The sequence below is a fragment of the Anopheles stephensi genome, chromosome 2 (genome assembly GCF_013141755.1).
Source record: "Anopheles stephensi strain Indian chromosome 2, UCI_ANSTEP_V1.0, whole genome shotgun sequence".
Lineage (NCBI taxonomy): Eukaryota > Metazoa > Arthropoda > Insecta > Diptera > Culicidae > Anopheles > Anopheles stephensi.
Genome location: NC_050202.1, coordinates 9,721,384 through 9,739,925, shown reverse-complemented (window position 1 = coordinate 9,739,925; position 18,542 = coordinate 9,721,384). Strand labels below are relative to the sequence as shown.

The following is an 18,542-nucleotide window of genomic DNA, read 5'->3' as shown; positions in this document are numbered from 1 at the left end:
TTATATACTAACCTGCCTGCTCCACCACAAACAGCCGGCGCACGATCGGGGAAAACAAATGTGGAAAACTTTGTTTACCGGTGGTAAATAATCCAGGCCAGAACTACCTCCCACTCCACCGGCGGCTACAATTATTCCATAATCAATTAGTCGACAAACAGTGCCAGCTGGTCGCGGGTGTGTGAACGCGATTCTCTCGCGTGCGACAGTCGATCAGTGCATCGAATTAACTCTTGGCGCACACAAAACGAAAGGGAACGTTTCTTGGAACCGATTCAACCATTACCACGCCATGGTTTGGATATAAATCCAGCGAGTCTGGCCTACCGGCCGGTATCACTCCGTAATGGATCAATTAGTGATCGGCTGCCTGAGGCGTTTGGTGCTCGTTGGGTGGAAGTTTTTGCTCCGGATGCTCGGTTGGCTGAGCGTGTCTTACTGGATACCTACACCGCGACCCAACCCACCCGATACACTTACCAGCAGCAAATGGGGTACACATCGGTACATCAAAATTCACGTGAGTGTGTCTTCTTGGTGAGTCTCAGTGTTCTCTATGTGATCAGTAAATCTATGCCCAACAGGACATTAAGCTACACTACGTGGAGAAAGGTTCGAGTAGCAAACCGTTGATGCTGTTCCTACACGGTTTGCCCGATTTCTGGTACAGCTGGCGCTATCAGATGCACGAGTTTTCTCAGGACTTCTGGACGGTGGCGCTCGATCTGCCCGGCTTCGGTCGCTCAGAACCACCCGTCTACAGCATCACCTACAAAGTTAACAATCTGGCACGCATCATCTGCTCACTGATACACGCGCTCGGGAAATCGGATTGCGTTCTGGTGGGTAACGGTGCTGGAGCCATACTTGGCTGGCATATCGTGAACCAGTACCCGCAGAAGGTGTCCAAGTACGTGATGCTCGGTGCACCTTCCGAAGCCGTTCTACAGCAGCTGTACGAGCGTGGCGCTATTCCACTGGGAGCATTACTTAAAGCTGGATTGCTCTCTTGTGAAGGTAATTTCCAAACGCATCTAGCACGCGCTGGTGACTACGCGTTGTTTGACGATCTTCTCGGTGCGAATTCCAAACCGCAAGATCTCGAAGCGTACAAGTACACGTTCGGCCAACCGGCCGCACTCGAGAGAGCGTTGACAGCTTTTCGAGAAAACTTTGTCGACTTTTTCCTGGAGGAATACGAATTTCGGGTACGCAAAGCGTCCAACACACCGGGACTGTTTCTGTTTGGCGAGAGCTTCTGCTCTGTAGATCCCGAGGAATTTGTCCCCTTACTGTTGCGCATTTACCATCCGCTGGAGACACGCTTCGTTCCTCGAGTCGGTCAGTTTATGCATCAAGATAATCCTAAAACCGTGAACAAATGTATATCCGAATTTGTTAGAGCCCACTCGAAACCACCCAAACGTTCGGCTGTTGATGCACCGGACAGGCAAATACTCGTGAAGGAAGTTTGTGACAACTGTTACGGGAGGGAGCACAGCAAAACGGAACCGCACCATGCTGAGTGTGCCGAAAATTGTGACGGCCAAGAGCATAGACATATCTTCACTAAAACGAGAGTTCCGATTAGTTCTTGAAGCGCTCGACACGGTCGAAAAATACAACAAAATGGACGTACTCAACAGGTGCTTTATTCCGTGCTTCTTCTACTGAACAACGCTTCTATTGGTCAAACAACGCTTCTACCAAAAAATAAAACTTCACTCCATCGGCGAACTTCACTCCTCATCGTGCAGTTGCCGCAAAATTAGCATCTGCTCCTGCTCGCGAATAGTTTCACGCGTTTGCAGCGATCGCTGACGCCACAAGCGTGCCGCACGCAGCAAGTTCTGCGGATCATCGTCCGTTCCGGTGGTCGGTTCGGGCGGTCTGCGCTGCGTTGCACGTGATGACGCTTCACCCTGACCCGGCACGCCGATCACACCGAGCTCAAGGTCGACCGCTTTCTGTGGCAAACGGTCGGGGAAATCTTTCGAGAAGGACGAGTCCGAACTGCTCACACTCGAGCAGGATGTAGATTCACCCCAGGCGGTCCGTTGCCGGCGTCGTCGGCGTGCCTTGGTGATGACACTTCCCACAACGGGTTCGCCGGAAGTAAGTTGAGCTTTTATCTTAAGCGGATCTGTGGGGAGAATGAACGGCATTAGAGGGTTTTGGATACTGGACACCTCACACTTCGAATCCTACCCGCAGTGGAAGGACGCTGCTGGTCGAGTAGCTCCACTGTGACACGCCTTTCCACCGTAGCCGTTATGGGACGACGCATTGCGACTGTATCGTTGGTTGAAGCGGCACGTTCCCTACCGATCGCCGAAGCCACGGGACCATCCCATCGGCCTCGCTGAACATCCTCAATACTACCGGAACTGGACGAACGATAGTCCGAGCTGGAAAGGTCCGTTTCGTCGCTTGTCACCTCGCGGAACTGTGTCTCGTTGAGGCATCGCAGCTGTGGTATGTTCGTCCGCAGCACGTGCCAAAAGGAAGGATCTTCTGAGACAAAGTTTTCCCTCAGATCTAACACCTCCAGCTTTTCGCACAGCGCCAGAAAGGTAACACTCCCCAAATCGGTTATCCGGTTGCTGGGAAGGAGACGGGAAAGAAAATGTTATTCTAATCCTCCAAGTGGCGCCATCCTTCAGGCTCTTACCCTTTGAGACTAATTTTCTTGATGTTGATCAAATTCGAGCACGGTCCAACCTCCTCAATGAGATTGTAGTCCGCGACCAGTTCCTCGAGCGATTCAAGTCCTGTTGTTCCGTCCAGATGCTTCAAGCTGCAGCGGGACACGTTCAGGTAGCGCAGGAAAGTCATATCACATCCCAGGTCTCGCAAGGTCATCACGATGCTTCCTTCCAGTATGAGCGAACGTAGCTGCGGAATGAAGCACGGTATTCGCTGCAAACTTGTCATGTGCGAGATAACTTTCAGCTTAATCTCGTGCACCGTCGCTAGATCCTGTGTTCCGGCTGCTTGTCGCTGGAAGTGAAGCATTTAGCTAATCGCTCACAATACTCCGTAATAAGCTGCTTACCAGCAGTTCCTCAATGGTTGGCTCGGCGGGTATTACGATCGGAAAGTATCGTTGCGGGGCAGGAACAAACGATGGTTCCAGCGGTGCAATACGGGCCACCGGACGATTACGCGTAGCGTTCAGCATGTTTCTTATAGCGACAAAATGGCCGCCACCACCACCACCACCATCGGGAGGTCCATTTTCCTGTAGCTCACCCACCGACGGCTGTCGAGATCGCGGTGCCGATGAGTGTGAGGACGCTGGACGCTGGTACTCATCCAAAGGGATCTGTTCTTCGGGCATGCTGGCCAAACTTTTCCGAAACAAAGGACGCACCAAACTGCAGCTCGAGTCGCCTACCTAACCTGGAACATTCTGTAAGGACTAAGACGACACGGGGGCCTCTAAACACCAACTAAACAACCGTTTGCTTGTTACCATGGGAATGTGTTGCAGCCCGTTAGTGTTGGAACAATCGTGGCAGGCGGGGAGAAAAAATGGAATTGATTTGTATAGGGTTTTTTTTTGTTGCTATTGTCCTTTTTTTCTCCCCTTTTTTCCTGACTTCTTGCACCACTTTCGGGACGGGTCGGGTAAATAAACACCGTAAACAGTGTGCACGTTTTGTCCTTGAACTAAACACAGAAGCAAAACGGTTCTGTTTCGTAGGCTCGTGTTCAGCGGACTTCCTTCACGAAGTGTTGGGGTATTCTTTCAGTCGTTTTTGCTGTAAAAATAATGCCAAATCATGCTATTATTTCATTTAATATGATTACAGCATTCTGGAATGTTAGTATGAATACAATAAGCTAAGAAGGAAAGTCTGAACTTTCCTCGAAGGTTGCATAAGCTCTCGGACTCAAGGATCAGGATCTATCTCCCTCTTTACTCTGGTCAGGGTAATAAGTTCGTCTCCACTCCACTGCAACCTCCCAAGAAGTGTTCTGAGACCCTGTATGGAATCATTGCGAACTATCCTGCATATAATCTGGGCATAGACACCTTGGCCTCTCTACCGAAGCAAATGCTTGCCAAAGAATCAGGTCTTGGTGGACGTACCCATGTAGAGAAAGTTTTAAAAGTTGAAGGCCTTAGCAATGGAGGCGGCACTAGTAACACTAGTGCTCATGTCTTCGAAGTCGTCCAAAATTCAACCTATTTTGACAATACGGCGTCTGACCGTAATCATTAATTAATAAATAAAAATAAAGAATGATCATCGAGGTAACCATAGGAAACGTAGGTTTAGAACTAGGACTCTGCTCTTGGCTATGAGGCAAAGATCCTCCCTACCTTGCATCGCAGTTCCAGCAGACTTATCATGTCATAAGAAGGACACCGGACAACCTACCTCGTCAAGTCAATTTAGGTCATCCACAAGGGTAGAAGAGGCGCAGTAATTTCCGGTCGACATGATTCAGATAAGTAGCTTAGCAAGCAGGAACTAATAACAGTGCAAACAAATTAAACAAGCAAGTGAAACTCATCAACTCAATGTACCATCTATCATCAATTCGTATGAGTCATTATGATCCAATAAATGCTAGCAATCACGCATAAACAAATAGGCGAGATGTAAAACAGTAATGCAATTATTGGCTTCATAAAATGTGACACACGGTTTGTTTCGTATTCCTGTGTGTCGTCGCATCACTCTGGACGATTATTGCTCCCCACCAATGCTGTCCGGTGCATCCGGCCATCATCCATCAGCCTACATCGGGTTGCATGCAGATAATGATGGTTGATCCCTAACACGTGACATTGTCTGTAGGGCGTCAAGGTAGGGAACCTCTGACCTCTGAGGCGTAATTTCCTGCTCCGTATCGATGGCTGCGTGCAATTTATATCGTAACAAATAATGCATCATCCAAAGCAAATCTAAATGCATTACATTAAAAAACAAAAGAGGAAGGACTAGAGGGACTAGAGACCACCGGAGTCCCGGAATCAATACACCATATTCCATCAGAATGCGTTCCGATAAGATCGGGTGTGCTGTCATCAGAGAAGGTGCAGTCGGGCTTTTTGCTTACCCCCCGCCCCCCTCTTGCTCCGTTCCTTCTCGACACTGATGGAATCATTAGCTGACCTTGATGAAGGGGCCTGCCCGAGAACTAGCAATAATCGAAATTACTTTCAAGAGGAGTCCAAGTGTACGGAAAATTATAAAATTAACGTCCCGCATGAACTTACACTCGAGATGGTCGTGGGGAACCCATCGGATCGATATAATGTTGCGTATCATGGCAGTGGATCTCGAATCAGGACACGATGCCAACGGCTCGCGCCCTACGACCGCCGCAGGTCGGAACAGGTGCGATCGAAATGGTTCAATAAATAAAATTATTATGAAATTATTCTTCCCAATCAAAGCCGCCGACTGGCCGGTGGACCTCACAGGTGGACAAACAACAAAGGCACAACAAGGGTGGGTGGGTCCGGTACATCTCCTTCCTGACCCTGATTTTCCTGCCCCTTTTTTTGTCAGTCAATCCGATCGCATGCGATACGACATCGCGTCGCTAGCAAACAGTCAATCGGTGACTTTCGACGAGTGCGAACACGCCAAACTCACACGCCCAGTCCGTCGCCCAACAGTCCTGGAAAGTGCTGGGCTGTTTTAGCTTTCCAGGACTAGTGTGTCACATACCAGCCAGAATCAACCGAACCGTCCAGCTAGTGGGGTCGTCGTCGCGCGCGCATTGAACACAGCTCGGGCGAGAAGTTTTCGTTTTTATTTTTGTGTCCCGTTTTGAGTTGAGTTTGTTGCTCGGTTCCCCCTTTTTCGTTGCTTCCGGTTCCGTTTTGAAGAAGATCTCGCATCGTAGCCCTGTTGTTCCCTACCGTCGATCCGTTTTCTTTCTTTGTCATCCTCTTTTTTCCACTGCTTAGACTCAATCTCCTTTTTCTAGCCCATTTCACCGTGTTGCGTTTGTTTCCTTCGGTCGCGTTCGCTTGGCGCTTGTTGACCGTGCTGTACGTAAAGCTGCACCCCGATCCCGGCAATACGGAGCTGACCCGGTGAAAAAAACATGTGCCATACAACTGTGCCGACACGTTACGATGCGTTTCATTAAACTGAAAAGCAGAGTGGACTGTTGCGAACGAAGGCATGTGGCGGGGACGGGTCATCGGTGCTGGATCGTTGGCATTACGCCGACGGTCCCAGTGATCTTGGTGCTGCTGGTGGCGGCTGTGTCTCGTCCGGTGGCCAACGCTCAGGGCATTGTGCCGGTCGAAGGAGATGGTAATGAGACGGCGGAGTACTACCATCTCGAGATGGGTGCCAGTGCGGAGGTGAAGGAACGCGAACTGCAGGAACTGCGCCAGAGGCTGGCCGGTACAACATTGCGTGTCACTACACTTCAGGTTAGTGTGCAAGTGTGAGTTTCGCTGGCGTGGTGGAATTGGAATCAAATCCATCTGGCCTTGTGGAACTCTAATCAACCAACTATGTGACTGGCATGGCGTGGCAGATAGTTACCCTGGATAAGAAGAAGTCAGTGATGGCATTTTATTGCCTGTGGTAAAAGAGGATAGGCGGAATAATCTAGAAGGACTGTATCCTTGATGCTTATGCACTCAAAGACCTTGCTTGCTCCTGGACTAAGCTCGAACCACTCCAGGTCAATCAGTGAACCACCGAATCGAGAATCCTCTTCTCTATCTTTTTGGCACTAAAAACTCCACGGAGGTCCTTCTAGATTTCCTGATCTTAAGTTAACTTTAGCTGTATATTTAGTCCTCCCCATAAGGACAAACTCATCACAAACTCCAACTCCATTGATTAGACTCCATCGACTCAGAAATATGAGCTCCTAAATTTTTTCTGAGCCTCAGACCTTGTTCAAGATTGAAAATGTCGTCTCATCCCCACCAATGTAACAGACTATGAGTCTCTCCTCTCCACCACAAACAGGACTGGCCCCTCAGCTACACGGTCAAAATCAACGGCACGTACGTCGGTGCCGGTGTTGCCTTCGATCTGCTCGAATTTCTGATGGAAAAGTTCAACTTCACGTACGAGCTGGTCATGCCGGAGCAAAACATTGTCGGCTCGTCGAACGACATGGCCGGCAGCGTGCTGCAGCTCCTATCGAACGGATCGGCCGATATCGCGGTCGCCTTTCTACCGATACTGGCCGACGCCCGGCAGCACATCCGCTACTCGACCGGGCTAGACGAGGGCGAATGGATCATGATCATGGTGCGGCCGATGGAGTCGGCCAGCGGATCCGGTCTACTCGCACCGTTCAATCGGGACGTTTGGATATTGATTCTGCTCTCCCTGCTAGCGGTCGGTCCGATCATCTACGGTTTGCTGATACTACGCCACCGGCTCACCAAGGACAAGGAGCAGGTCATCTACAGCTTACCACACTGCGTCTGGTTCGTGTACGGTGCGCTGATGAAGCAGGGCAGCACCCTATCCCCCACCGGAGGTAAGTGCTTGTGGCGGGCAGCAACAGGCAATATGGCGCTTTTGCTCCAGAAGAAGGACAAGACCTTCCACGCCCCATCCAACGACGACTTCTCTTTGATACGATTGATTTGTATCGATTGTGCCCCTTCCAAAGGTCGCAATTTCAGGGAAAACACCATCAATATTATAAACTGTAAACAGTGGTTACCGACCGCAAGCCAATTACAGTATGCTTGACCGGTAATGAAGATTTGCAGAAGACAATCCGTTGTCCGTTGTGCGAGCTTCACTCGCATGATTATTTTATGATTTTGCCAACACTGATGTCGATCGTACTCGGGAGGGGTGGCACAAGCACGCGCAAGGGTCATTTTAAATTATGGACGTGTCAACACCGTTGTAAAGCGAAGGAATCACTCAACGACCTACACCTCGCACTGATCGAAAGGGGATAGCGGTCTATTTTAAACCCCAATTGTCCCTGCTTTCTCGTACAGATTCTACCCGCATTCTGTTCGCAAGCTGGTGGATATTCATCACGATCCTTACATCGTTCTACACGGCCAATCTGACCGCCTTCCTAACGCTGTCCAAGTTTACGCTCCCCATCAACAACGCGGAGGACGTGCGGCGGAAGGAGAAACAGTTCGTAACGATCCGGGGCAGTGCCGTAGAGTACGCCATCAAAAATGTAAGTAGCTTCGTCAAGTATTCAGGCAGCGAGGAAGTCATATCGATAGCCATCGTCACAAGACGTGTCTACGCTTTCGATCTTTAATTGGTCCCCCCCCTAGAACGGCGTGCTAGCGTGGGACTGACTTGAGGGGTTACGCTTAAGTACTCAATTATGTATGGAAGAGTAAACCTATCACGGAAATAACCCACACGAACTCCAAGAACTGGTGGCCCAATGCTACCTAAAATTACGTTTTGATTAATGACCGAAATTACCTCTCTACACCGACCATTACTAGTTAATGGTCCTCCAAGCCGTCAGTTATTGGACAGGTGTGAAAACAAATCACTGGGTGGCGCACTAAACGATTCAGGCTCATTAGAACAACAGATTTATTGATACCTCCGATTGGGTCTCTTTCATGCTCCTTCCGCTTCCGGTGTGCAGCGCGACGAAACATTGAACGCCCTGAGCGTGCTGGTCGACAAGCGGCTGGTGGACTTCACCACCAACGTAAATGACAGTGACACGCTGGCGGACAAGGTGGCCAAACAGAACTACGTGTTCGTCCGTGACCGGCCCGCCATCGACCACATGATCTACGCGGACTATCTGGTAAGGCGCAAGATCAACACGCTTATCGAACGGTTGCACTGTCCGTACGCCACTGCCACCACGCCGTTCCTGAAGCGGAACCGTGCCTTCGGCTATCCACTCACCACCGAATGGAATCGTATCTTCGATCCGGAGTATGTACCCTTGAGCTTGATTTCTGCTTGAAAATTGAATATATTTACTTACAAACAAAAACAAAACAACAAAACCTACAGGTTGCTTAAAATGGTGGAGGGTGGCATCGTCAAGTACAAGCTGCACGATCGCCTCCCGAAGGCCGAAATCTGTCCCCAGAACCTGGGCGGCACCGAGCGTCAGCTAAAGAACCGCGATCTCGTCATGACGTACTTCGTCATGGTGACCGGGTTCGTCACCTCGATCGTAGTGTTCGTCACCGAGCTCGGTTTCCGCTATCTGAACCAGCGCAAGCTGCACGATCAACTACAGCAGCAGCAGCTGCAGCAACCGTCCAAAAAGTTCCCCACCGAGCGCATCTCCTATCTGGGCAAACAGTTTGCGGCCGGTGATTCACCACCGCCACCGTACGCCGAAATCTTTAGCCGCCATCAGCTCGGTGTGCTGGGAAGCGAACGGACCGGGAAGCTGTTCGATGACGGCAGCCACGTTGGCAACGGCGGTACCGGCAACAGGCAGATGATTAACGGGCGGGATTATATGGTGGTGCGGGAGAAGAATGGACTGGGCTCGCGGTTGATACCGATGCGTGCCCCGTCGGCGGCCATCTTTCACTACACGTATGCCAATTGAGCGTTGTCCTTTGAAAGGCGCCTTCGCGGAGGGAGTTGTGCCAGAAAGTATTATTATTATTGCATTTCGTTTTAAATTCTTTACTTAAGCGGGTGAATGTATGCGTGTGCGTGTGTGTGTGTGGGGGGGTTCTGAAGCTTATTTTTTTGAAAATTCCTTGATTAACTTCTGAACCACAAGTGATGCAATGTGCAATATTCCGCCTGTACTTTCCCCAAGTTTCTTTAAACACAATTTTACCTAAATAATATAAACAAGACACTTACCCATTTACATCACATTACGCACCTTCGTGTGAAAAAAGCGCACCAGCAAACGATGGCAAAACAGCAGAAAACTAGCGAAGGTTTTCCGGCACCGTGTGTTCGCAATCGCAATATTGGTTTGCATATTTTGAAGTGGCACAGCAGTTTGTTACAAAAAGGTACAACGAATATCTTATATCTATATCCCCAAGCTGCATCAACCTCTTGCATATGTATCAAAAAGGATACCAAAAATACAAAAAAAAAATCTTATTTGGGTTGGGGTCGTAGTGCAAACAGTTTATCTGAGAATGGTTAGCATTTGCTCCGGAGTACAACACACTATGCATCAGAATGACATTCAATACCTTTAAGCATGTTTGAAATTGATTATATTAAACAAAATTAAACATTACACATATATACAACCAACGAATGAGTAGATTTTGGATGAGGTGAGAGAATATAATAGAAACGGTGCGGAAAGTGACGGTGAAGGAATAATGCATAATGTATTGCTAGACGTTGATGAACAACTCTTCATTTCTTTCGATCTTTACTCCCTTTTCCACACAACCATGCACACACATACGCACACCAGAAAGGCAGTATTATATGATCCTATACCAAAAATATTCACCAAAAAAAAACGAGAAAAATTAAATTTAAAAACCTTTTTGCCTATCTTCTATTTGTACTCTACCACTAAAGAAGTGTTATGTGTTATTGATTTAAAAAAAAGTAAGTCTCACAATAAAGTTCATTTTCATTCGATTGTCCTTCTATCAAAAATACGTTTCGTTCCGTGCTTTTTGTCCCCTCCGCCTGTTGTACTTCAGCTTGGTGTAAACCTACGAACGACGCAGATCCACACGGCTTGTTGTTACCCATCCAGGATGTGATCGGTTCCTCAATGCAGGGCTCAAAATATCACAGGAGCTGGCATTCGAGGTGCTCGCGCGCGCGCATAAAGGGCCTACAGTCCGAACAGCGATTTCAAATCGTCCATCGTAAGCTTGCTGCCCTTGTTGACCGTACCGGTCAGGGCGGCGTCCGCAATGCTGAGCTTATGCTGCTGCAGGGCGTGAATTTTTTGCTCCACCGTTTCCGTGCACATAAATCTAGAGGAAAAGCAAAACAAACAAAAAATAATCACCCGCCCAAAGCAGCCTCGTTAGCGTTGATGGAGCAGATACTTAAAAAGGGTTAGTGGCACTTACTTCCAAATGTAAACTGATTTCGTTTGACCGACGCGATAAATACGATCCTGGGCTTGTGCTTCGAGCTGCGGGTTCCAGTGTGGATCGAGCAGGAACAGATGGTTCGCACCGACGAGATTCAAACCGACACCGCCGGCCGTCAGCGAAAGCAGCATGATCTGTGGGTTTGGGGTAAAACAAAAAACCAGAAAATATGAGTTAATCCATGCAAGCAAGGATCGATGTAAAGTATTTTTATTTGTACAAAATGAAACACCTTAAAGTAATCGAACCACAGAGTCTTTATTGCTTCAGACAAACTTTCAAATGGCAAACCAATCACTGCTTAAAATCTATTTCTTCTTTTTGGGAACATTTTCCATCTCCATCATCGCTTCGTGGTCCTTCTCCATCTGCTTCGAGCGACGCCTGCCGAGCGGCGTTTTGCACCACCAGTAAAGGAACGCTTCCTCTTCCTCCTTATAGACCGGCTCGAGGGCACTGCAAAACGTTTAAATCGATTGATTGTTTTGTTTGTTTGAGATGATCTGCCGTCATTTCTCGACCTCACCTCAGCGCATTTATCAGCTCCAAGTGCGTCAACGGATGCACCCTCAGCTGTAGCATCCGCTTGCAGGTAATCACCTCCCGGATGCATCGCACCACCGACCCGATCGTGTAGCCGTCCGATATTTTTGCCATCGCACCCGTATCGAACTGACGATGTACGCCACTGTAATGGCTGAGCAGTTCCTTCCACGCGTACGACAGCGCTCCATAGTCGGGGCGCGGTATGTAGACGAACCGCTGGTACGTCTGCACCATCAGCTTCATGTCGGCCTCCCACGGACAGTCCGATGTGCCGATCAGCATGATCCGGTCCTCGGGCTGTATGTTCTTCACCAGCTTCGGTAGATCCTTCTTCAGCCGCTTCGGATCCGTACGATCCGTTTTGGGAATTTTTTTCATGAACGGTTTCTCCGCATCGCCAAAGTAAATGACGGACGGTTGCAACAGTCGGGACACTTTCGAGATCAGATGCATCAGCATAATAAGTCCCGACTTGCCCGGATATTTGCCCACAATGTTGGGCGGGCTGATGTCGAACAGTACCGAGCCCGTTTCGGTACAGATCGCGTGCACCAGCGACGTTTTGCCCGATCCCTTCGGTCCGGCGATAAGCAGCGACTTGATGCACGGTCCAAAGTTGCGTATCGTCTCGGAACCGAGCGGCAGGATGCAGTACTGCTTGATCAACTGCCGGACATCACCGGGAGATGGGTTGAGCGCACTGCGAGCGGCGTAACTTAAGTCTCCAACGTACGCCTTTATCGGTGTTTCCGGATACTTCTTGATGATTCCATTCGTGACCAGCTCCTCGAACAGGGACTCGGTCGTTCGGTCGGGCGTTAGATCTTTATCCTTCTTTTTCTTCCCCTTCTTACCGCTGCGCCGTGCCTTCTTGCTACTTTTCTTCAGCTTCTTGCCACCACGATCGCGCTCGAGCGCAATCTGCAGCAGCTCCAGCTCCTGGCGCATAATCTCATCCACAATTCTGCGCAGTTCCGCTTCCACGTCGGCGTACTTCTCCTCGTAGATCATATCGTCGTAGTACGTCTGGCGCAGGTTCTGAGATTCGTCCTTCCCCTTCCAAACCTCTGTGTACTCCTCTATGCCACTCTTAATCTCCGGCAGAAAGGAAGATTGCATCGGTTTGAACGCTTTATCCAGGCCCTCCTCTAGCGACAATTCTCCCGGCTTCTTCTGCGCTAGCTTCTCCTTGCCGCTTCCCTTCAGCTTCGATTCCCTCGACGACAAAACCGACGAACGGCTCATCTCACTCTCCGTGCCCTGGCGGCTTAGCAGATGTCTCGAGCCTCCGGCCTCCTCCGACGGGAAGTCCGGCAACCGTCCGGTGCGCTTCTGATACTCCTTAAACCATGTGCGAATCTCGTCGGCAATGTCCTCCGTCATGGCGGCCCCTTGCTTCACACTTATCTCCTCCTTCACACGCACCAATGACCGTTCGTAATCGTCCTGGAACGTTTTCTGCTGCTTGTAGCGAAATTGCTTCAAATCTTCCAGCTCGTCCACTGCCGTCCGGGCAGATGTGACCGGTGCCGGCACCATACCGATCAGTATCATCTCTTCCATCTTCTTCCGGCGCGTCTGCCGGCGGGTGGCGTACCCACGCCACACCTTTTGGATTTTCATCGCCGCATTCAGCCCGGTCGTCGACTTATCGCGGCTACTGTCCGGTTTGCCCTTTTCCTTCAGTATTTTCAGCTCCTTCATAAACTGAGCTCGGAGCCGGCCCTGGCGGGCACGTTCGTGCGTTTGAATGATCCGAATAGCTTCCAGCTCGCTCAGCTCCTCCTCCACGACCTCCTCATCGAGGGCACCGATTTTCTTCAGTATATCGTCCATAAACTTTTTCCGTTCGTTGAGCTGCTCTTCCCGTTCGCGTCGAAAGTAGCGCGGAACGTTCACCTCCATGGTGAGCGGTGTAAGGCCCAGCTTCTCCACGATCGTATCGTTGTAGCTGAACTCCGTCATGTCGATGATGACCAGATCGTGCTTTAGCTCCAGCATTCGGCCGAGACAGTTGTCCAGCAGCTTGCGGATCAGTATGCGCTTCTGTGGCTGCACGATTTGGTCGTAAATCTCTTCCAGCCGGTTCGAAATCACCAGATACCGAAGGTATAGTTCAAACACTTGACCCTGGATTTCGCTTCGATCGTGCTGCGCTTCGATCGCTTGATATTCGAAATCGTTCACCGCAAGCTTTTCGAGATCTTTTTGTGCCCCGGTCCAGAGCAAGTTAAACGTACGGTTCGACATTTTTGCTCTCTATCTTAAGAAACACATTCACTCACGTGAACTGATTATTTAGCACTGCAAACGTCTCACTTTTAACCTCCACATCCTTCAGGAATATTGATAGCATGTAAACAGGGGAGACCGTTACCATGCAACACACACACACACACATATAAACGTTGCTATGGGAGATTTGATCCCCGTTCAACAGGTGAGCATCGTTTGAGTTTGTTTACTGCATTTTCAGAGGGGTTCCATGTCAAGCCGCGAAGCAAGCATTGAAGAAGTGAAATTGCAAAATTCTATTAATTTATCACAAATAAATATGTAGAGCAATGTTCCCTCGATTATTCCGCTTCCGAAAACACGGTCCATGGTTGCAAGTCGTCACCCCCGGTTGCATGCGATCTCCACTTGATCCGGCCAACGAGCTGGCTGTGCTCCTCTACGCCTCATGGTCGAGCACCTTCCTGGTAGGGCATGAGTGCCGCATCCTCATCACGTCCCCTAACCAGCATATCCTTCCGGCTTTGGCAACCACCAAGATGTCTGCAGTTCGGTAGGGGCAGACAACGGCGCCGCTCTTCACACCAGGACCGGGATTCAAATCCCATCCAGACCCGCCTCCCCGTACGCAGAGCTGACTACTTTGCAACGGGTAAAATTAAGTCACAGAAAACCAGAAATGGTAGGCCGAGACCTCTCGAGGTTCTATTGCCAAGGAAGAAGAAGAAGAAGATGTCTGCATCGCCAAACAGAGCTAGCTAGTTCTGCAGCTGGTGTGGTAGCATTACTGAAGCCTCTTGAAGGTTAACAAAGGCTCTCCATACTCTACCTCGACTCGAAACGTTCCCCTGTCGTACAAAACGGTAGCATGTCTCAACGGCAACGGACAGAAACCAAGAAATTTCGAATTGGATTCCAAATTCGAGTGATATCCCCCAACAAAAAGTTTTGCTAAAATCAACTTGAGTACAAAAATTCAAACTGCCACTCACCTTCGCCTTTCCCGATGGTTTGTTAAACGCCAGCACAATATCGTTCCGCAGCTTCACCGGCACCTTGCCCGTCAGCGACACGAACGCCACGTTCCGCGCCTCCAGATGCGAGCCCAAAATGTCCAGCATGCTTGTCCACTGCGACACAATGATCGCCTTATCGTCCGAGTGGAAAATTTTCTCCTCCAACAGCTGCATCGTCTTTTCAATCTTTGAACTCGCCCGATCGGTACGGAAGATCGGGTTCGATTTGAGCATTAGCTTCGAGGCCGCCCTTACCACCCCTTCCGGTTGGTTAAACTCTTCCGAAAGGTTTAGCGAAACGTTCTCCCGGTCCGTGCCACCGTTCGCCAGCTTCGCCTCGTGCTCCGCAAGCACATCGTTCAGCTTGAGCTTGTTCAGCTGCCCCAGCAGATCGACCTCACTGTCGCGGCTTGCATCGTCGCCCCCTTCGGACAGCTCCAGATTGCCCTGATCGTCGTCGGTGAGCATCTCGTAGATTAGCCCCGGATGGCAGCAAATCTGACGCAGGCGGAGCAACAGCACCAAAATCTGATGCTGTTTCACCTCCGTTCCGTCGTGACGGTCGTGCATGCTCTTCAGCTTCTGGTGCACCTTGTCGAACGCGTGGTTTGCGCCGCCGCTGCGCTGGGTAAAGGTGGGCCGATGGCCGTACCCGTAGTTCGCCGCTTGCTCTTTCTCCGCCCGCTGGTGCAGGAACTGAGCGAACAGATTCTTCGAGTACATGAGCACCTTCTGGTACACGTTCATTTCGTCCTTCTCGAGCTCCACCTCGATCACCTCGATCGTTTTGGTCGGCAGACTGGTTAGGGCGCCTCGCTCCTGCAGCTGCTTCTTCGTACGGCGCAGCATGATCGATTTCATGATCGTGTTCAAGCGCATCGCTCCACCGGCCGTCTTGTTGTCGATCCACCGCTTCCAGTGCACCAGATCGTTGAACGGTGTACAGCGCAGGAACTTCATCAGTGCGTACACGTCCATCTCCTTGTTCTGGATCGGCGTACCGGTAAGCAACCAACGGTACCGGCCCTTCAGCCCACAGCACGATTCGGACATGTTGCTCTTGTGGTTGCGGATGACGTGCGCTTCGTCCAGTATGATACGCTCCCAGTTTACCCCGTACACACCGTCTCCACCGCGCGCCGTGGCCTTGCTTTCACGCGACACTATGTTGTACGTGGTGATGACCACATCGTACTTCGCCAGATGGCGCGGTTTCGCTTCACGCTGCGTTCCATGATGCACGCAGACGGACAAACTGTTGCGCTTGACGCGATTCGTTATCTCACCTTCCCACTGGCGCATCAACGAGGCAGGACACACGATCAGCGTTCCGCCCGCATAATAATCCTTTCGTCCTTTGCTCTTCCAACCACCACCACCACCACCACCACCGTTCGTTGGTTGCTGGTTTTCCTGATCATCGTCGTTCTCGCTTTCGCTTTCGCGCTGCTCCAGCTGCTCACCGTCCGGATCCAGCTCGGCCGATTTCAGCACGAGCGAGATCATGCTCAGCGTCTTTCCGAGACCCATGTCGTCCGCAAGAATGCCACCGCGCGGTTTCTGCGTTTCGCGCCACAACATCCAGGCAAGCGCATGCCGCTGATGATCCATCAGATCGATCTTGAGCAACTTCGGTGGATCGGCTAGCGTGTCCTCGGTCGGGCACGTTTCGATCGATTTGTGCAACGTCGCCAAACGGTCCATCGTCAGCAGCTTCTGGCTTTCGAACGTAGCGATACCCTGCTTGCCCGTGTGCCGCGGTTGAATATCATCCGTCGTTTTCTTGATCGCGTCCCACGATATAAACTCCCCACGATTGTTACCACCACCGCCGCCGGCGCTGCTATTCCCGCTAGTGTCACGCGAATTATCGCCACTTCGCCGGGGTAGGTCAAAGTTTTGCTGAATCGTACGCTTGGCGCCCTTGCTCGGGGTGGCGCGCGTCATTTCGATGTCCTTGGACAGCTGGAATATTTGTCCCTTTATCTCCGCCAAACGGCGCACCAAACCGGCACCCTTGTCCGGCAGCTTGGTACTGTTCTTCATCACGCTCTCGATCAGCACCAGCTGACTTTTCAGATCGGCCATGCGGCGTACCTTTGCGTCGTACTCGCTCTGCGACACACGCTGGCCCGGCTGCTGGATGCTACCGCGCACAAACGACGTTATGGTCGGTTGAACGAGATTCTGCTGCAGAGGTTTCGTCGTGCCCGAGGGTCGAGCCGGGTGTACCACACCCTGGAACGACACTTCCTCATCTTCATCGCCACTGCTGACGGTGAGTATTTCTTCGGATTTCTCTACCAACTTTACACTGCTCGAGTCACTGGTGGGTTGTTGCTCTGCCTCTTTCGCGTCAGCGTTTCCATCGACGTCCTCCCCGATGTGCGTCGAGGAAAGCTTCTCACCGATTGATGCGCGCATGCTGATCGAGTGGCGAGCATCAGCGTGGAAAGACGTGCGTGATTGATCACGCTCGTCGTTCTGTGCGCGAGAGGACGTTTCTTCCGATTTTAGGGTCGACGATAGCTTCGTGCTTATCGAGTCTTGATCATCATAATGCTGCAAAGAGGACGATAAGTTGTCCTTCTCTTTTCCAATCACCGGACGCCCAGCTTCCGCATCATAACTGTGCAGCGGTAGCGAAGCATCGAACGAATCATTCTCCTTTTTTTCGCCCGCATCACTTTCATCATCCGATATGATAACCTTCTTGCGAGATTTACGTGCCGGTTTGCCGATGAGCTCGTCATCGCTCTCACTATCGTCAACCCTTGATCGCCGGTCGTCTTCAATATCGGTTGCCTCGTCATCTTCATCGCTGCCTTCAGCGGCCGCCACACCATGAATGCTCATGCGAGTTAGGGGTGAATATGCACGTCGTTCTACCTCCTGCTCCTCCTCATCATCATCATCGTCTTCGTAGGTAAGATCAACCTGATTGGTGCTGTCCAGATTTTCCGGCTCGCTTTCATCACTGCTCTCGTTTTCCGCCGCTTGCGGGTGCAAGGACATCCGTTTGCTCTGACGTTTCTTCATCTGTTGCACCAGGTTTTCCTCTTCACTAGCGGCGGTGGACGAATTGGCACTATTAACCGATGATTCAATCGTTGCTTCGGAATCGGCTGTGTTAGGGAACGAAAGAATGCATATTGCAGTTTGTTTTGCTAACCTCCAAAAGATGTTGACACCTTCACCGGCGAACAACAGCACCTGCTAAACTTACTTTCTTCGATCACGATCGATTCACCTTCCCGGAACTTACTGAATGATTGGTGACCTGTTGTAAGGTGAGTGAAATAAAAGAGCAATAGCAAAAAGTTGAAATCAACAATAGAAGTAACCCCTCCAACGCACTTACCCCTGAAGGAATCTTCTTCCGCAGAATCATCGACGAAGAAGTTCTTAGCTGACATCTTGTCTCTTTTGCAACACCGCTCCACGCAACACAGCACACAGGTGGCTCCCGTTTTTTAGAAAATCAGAAAAGTTCAATCTCAGCTCCACTATGTCCGTTTTCAAGATAACCTATCATACGTGTATGTTTTATGCCTTTAAACAATAGAAACACTCACTACACAAGAATATACAAGAAACAAAAGCGTTCGCAGTGACACACATAAACAAACCGACTACAAGTGCGTGTGTGCTTGGTTTGGAAGAAGCGCCAACAACCGTTGTGCATTCGATTCGAATTGCGGTTTTGACAGGAGCTCGTCCGCGCAGCACGGGCA

At 50.4% G+C, this 18,542-nt stretch overlaps 4 protein-coding genes across 5 annotated transcripts; 2 read left to right on the top strand and 2 right to left on the bottom strand.

Moving 5' to 3' along the window:
- The first annotated feature begins 143 nt into the window (after positions 1 to 143).
- LOC118503840 (epoxide hydrolase 4-like) lies at positions 144 to 1,639 on the top strand. Its single transcript, XM_036037548.1, has 2 exons — positions 144 to 520; positions 585 to 1,639. Exons 1-2 carry the CDS (start codon positions 347 to 349, stop codon positions 1,596 to 1,598), a joined length of 1,188 nt encoding a protein of 395 aa, XP_035893441.1. The 5' UTR covers positions 144 to 346; the 3' UTR covers positions 1,599 to 1,639.
- LOC118503839 lies at positions 1,633 to 9,043 on the bottom strand. Its single transcript, XM_036037547.1, has 5 exons — positions 8,968 to 9,043; positions 3,056 to 3,764; positions 2,672 to 3,000; positions 2,209 to 2,603; positions 1,633 to 2,143 (listed from the first exon to the last, which is right to left on the bottom strand). Exons 2-5 carry the CDS (start codon positions 3,338 to 3,340, stop codon positions 1,740 to 1,742), a joined length of 1,413 nt encoding a protein of 470 aa, XP_035893440.1. The 5' UTR covers positions 3,341 to 3,764; positions 8,968 to 9,043; the 3' UTR covers positions 1,633 to 1,739.
- LOC118503835 (glutamate receptor ionotropic, delta-1) lies at positions 5,591 to 10,559 on the top strand. Its single transcript, XM_036037544.1, has 6 exons — positions 5,591 to 5,724; positions 5,953 to 6,409; positions 6,960 to 7,482; positions 7,961 to 8,154; positions 8,587 to 8,888; positions 8,970 to 10,559. Exons 2-6 carry the CDS (start codon positions 6,104 to 6,106, stop codon positions 9,520 to 9,522), a joined length of 1,878 nt encoding a protein of 625 aa, XP_035893437.1. The 5' UTR covers positions 5,591 to 5,724; positions 5,953 to 6,103; the 3' UTR covers positions 9,523 to 10,559.
- Positions 10,427 to 18,492, bottom strand: LOC118503833 (transcription termination factor 2). Of its 2 annotated transcripts, XM_036037540.1 has the most exons (5): positions 18,170 to 18,492; positions 18,035 to 18,088; positions 14,785 to 17,933; positions 10,988 to 11,145; positions 10,427 to 10,888 (listed from the first exon to the last, which is right to left on the bottom strand). In XM_036037540.1, the coding sequence occupies exons 1-5, from the start codon at positions 18,222 to 18,224 to the stop codon at positions 10,744 to 10,746; spliced, it is 3,561 nt and encodes a 1,186-aa protein (XP_035893433.1). In that variant the 5' UTR covers positions 18,225 to 18,492; the 3' UTR covers positions 10,427 to 10,743. The 2 variants fall into 2 exon arrangements, with proteins under 2 accessions (XP_035893433.1, XP_035893434.1); XM_036037541.1 differs by lacking the exons at positions 14,785 to 17,933; positions 18,035 to 18,088; positions 18,170 to 18,492 and adding exons at positions 11,341 to 11,467; positions 11,538 to 13,908.
- Between the last annotated feature and the right edge of the window lie 50 nt (positions 18,493 to 18,542).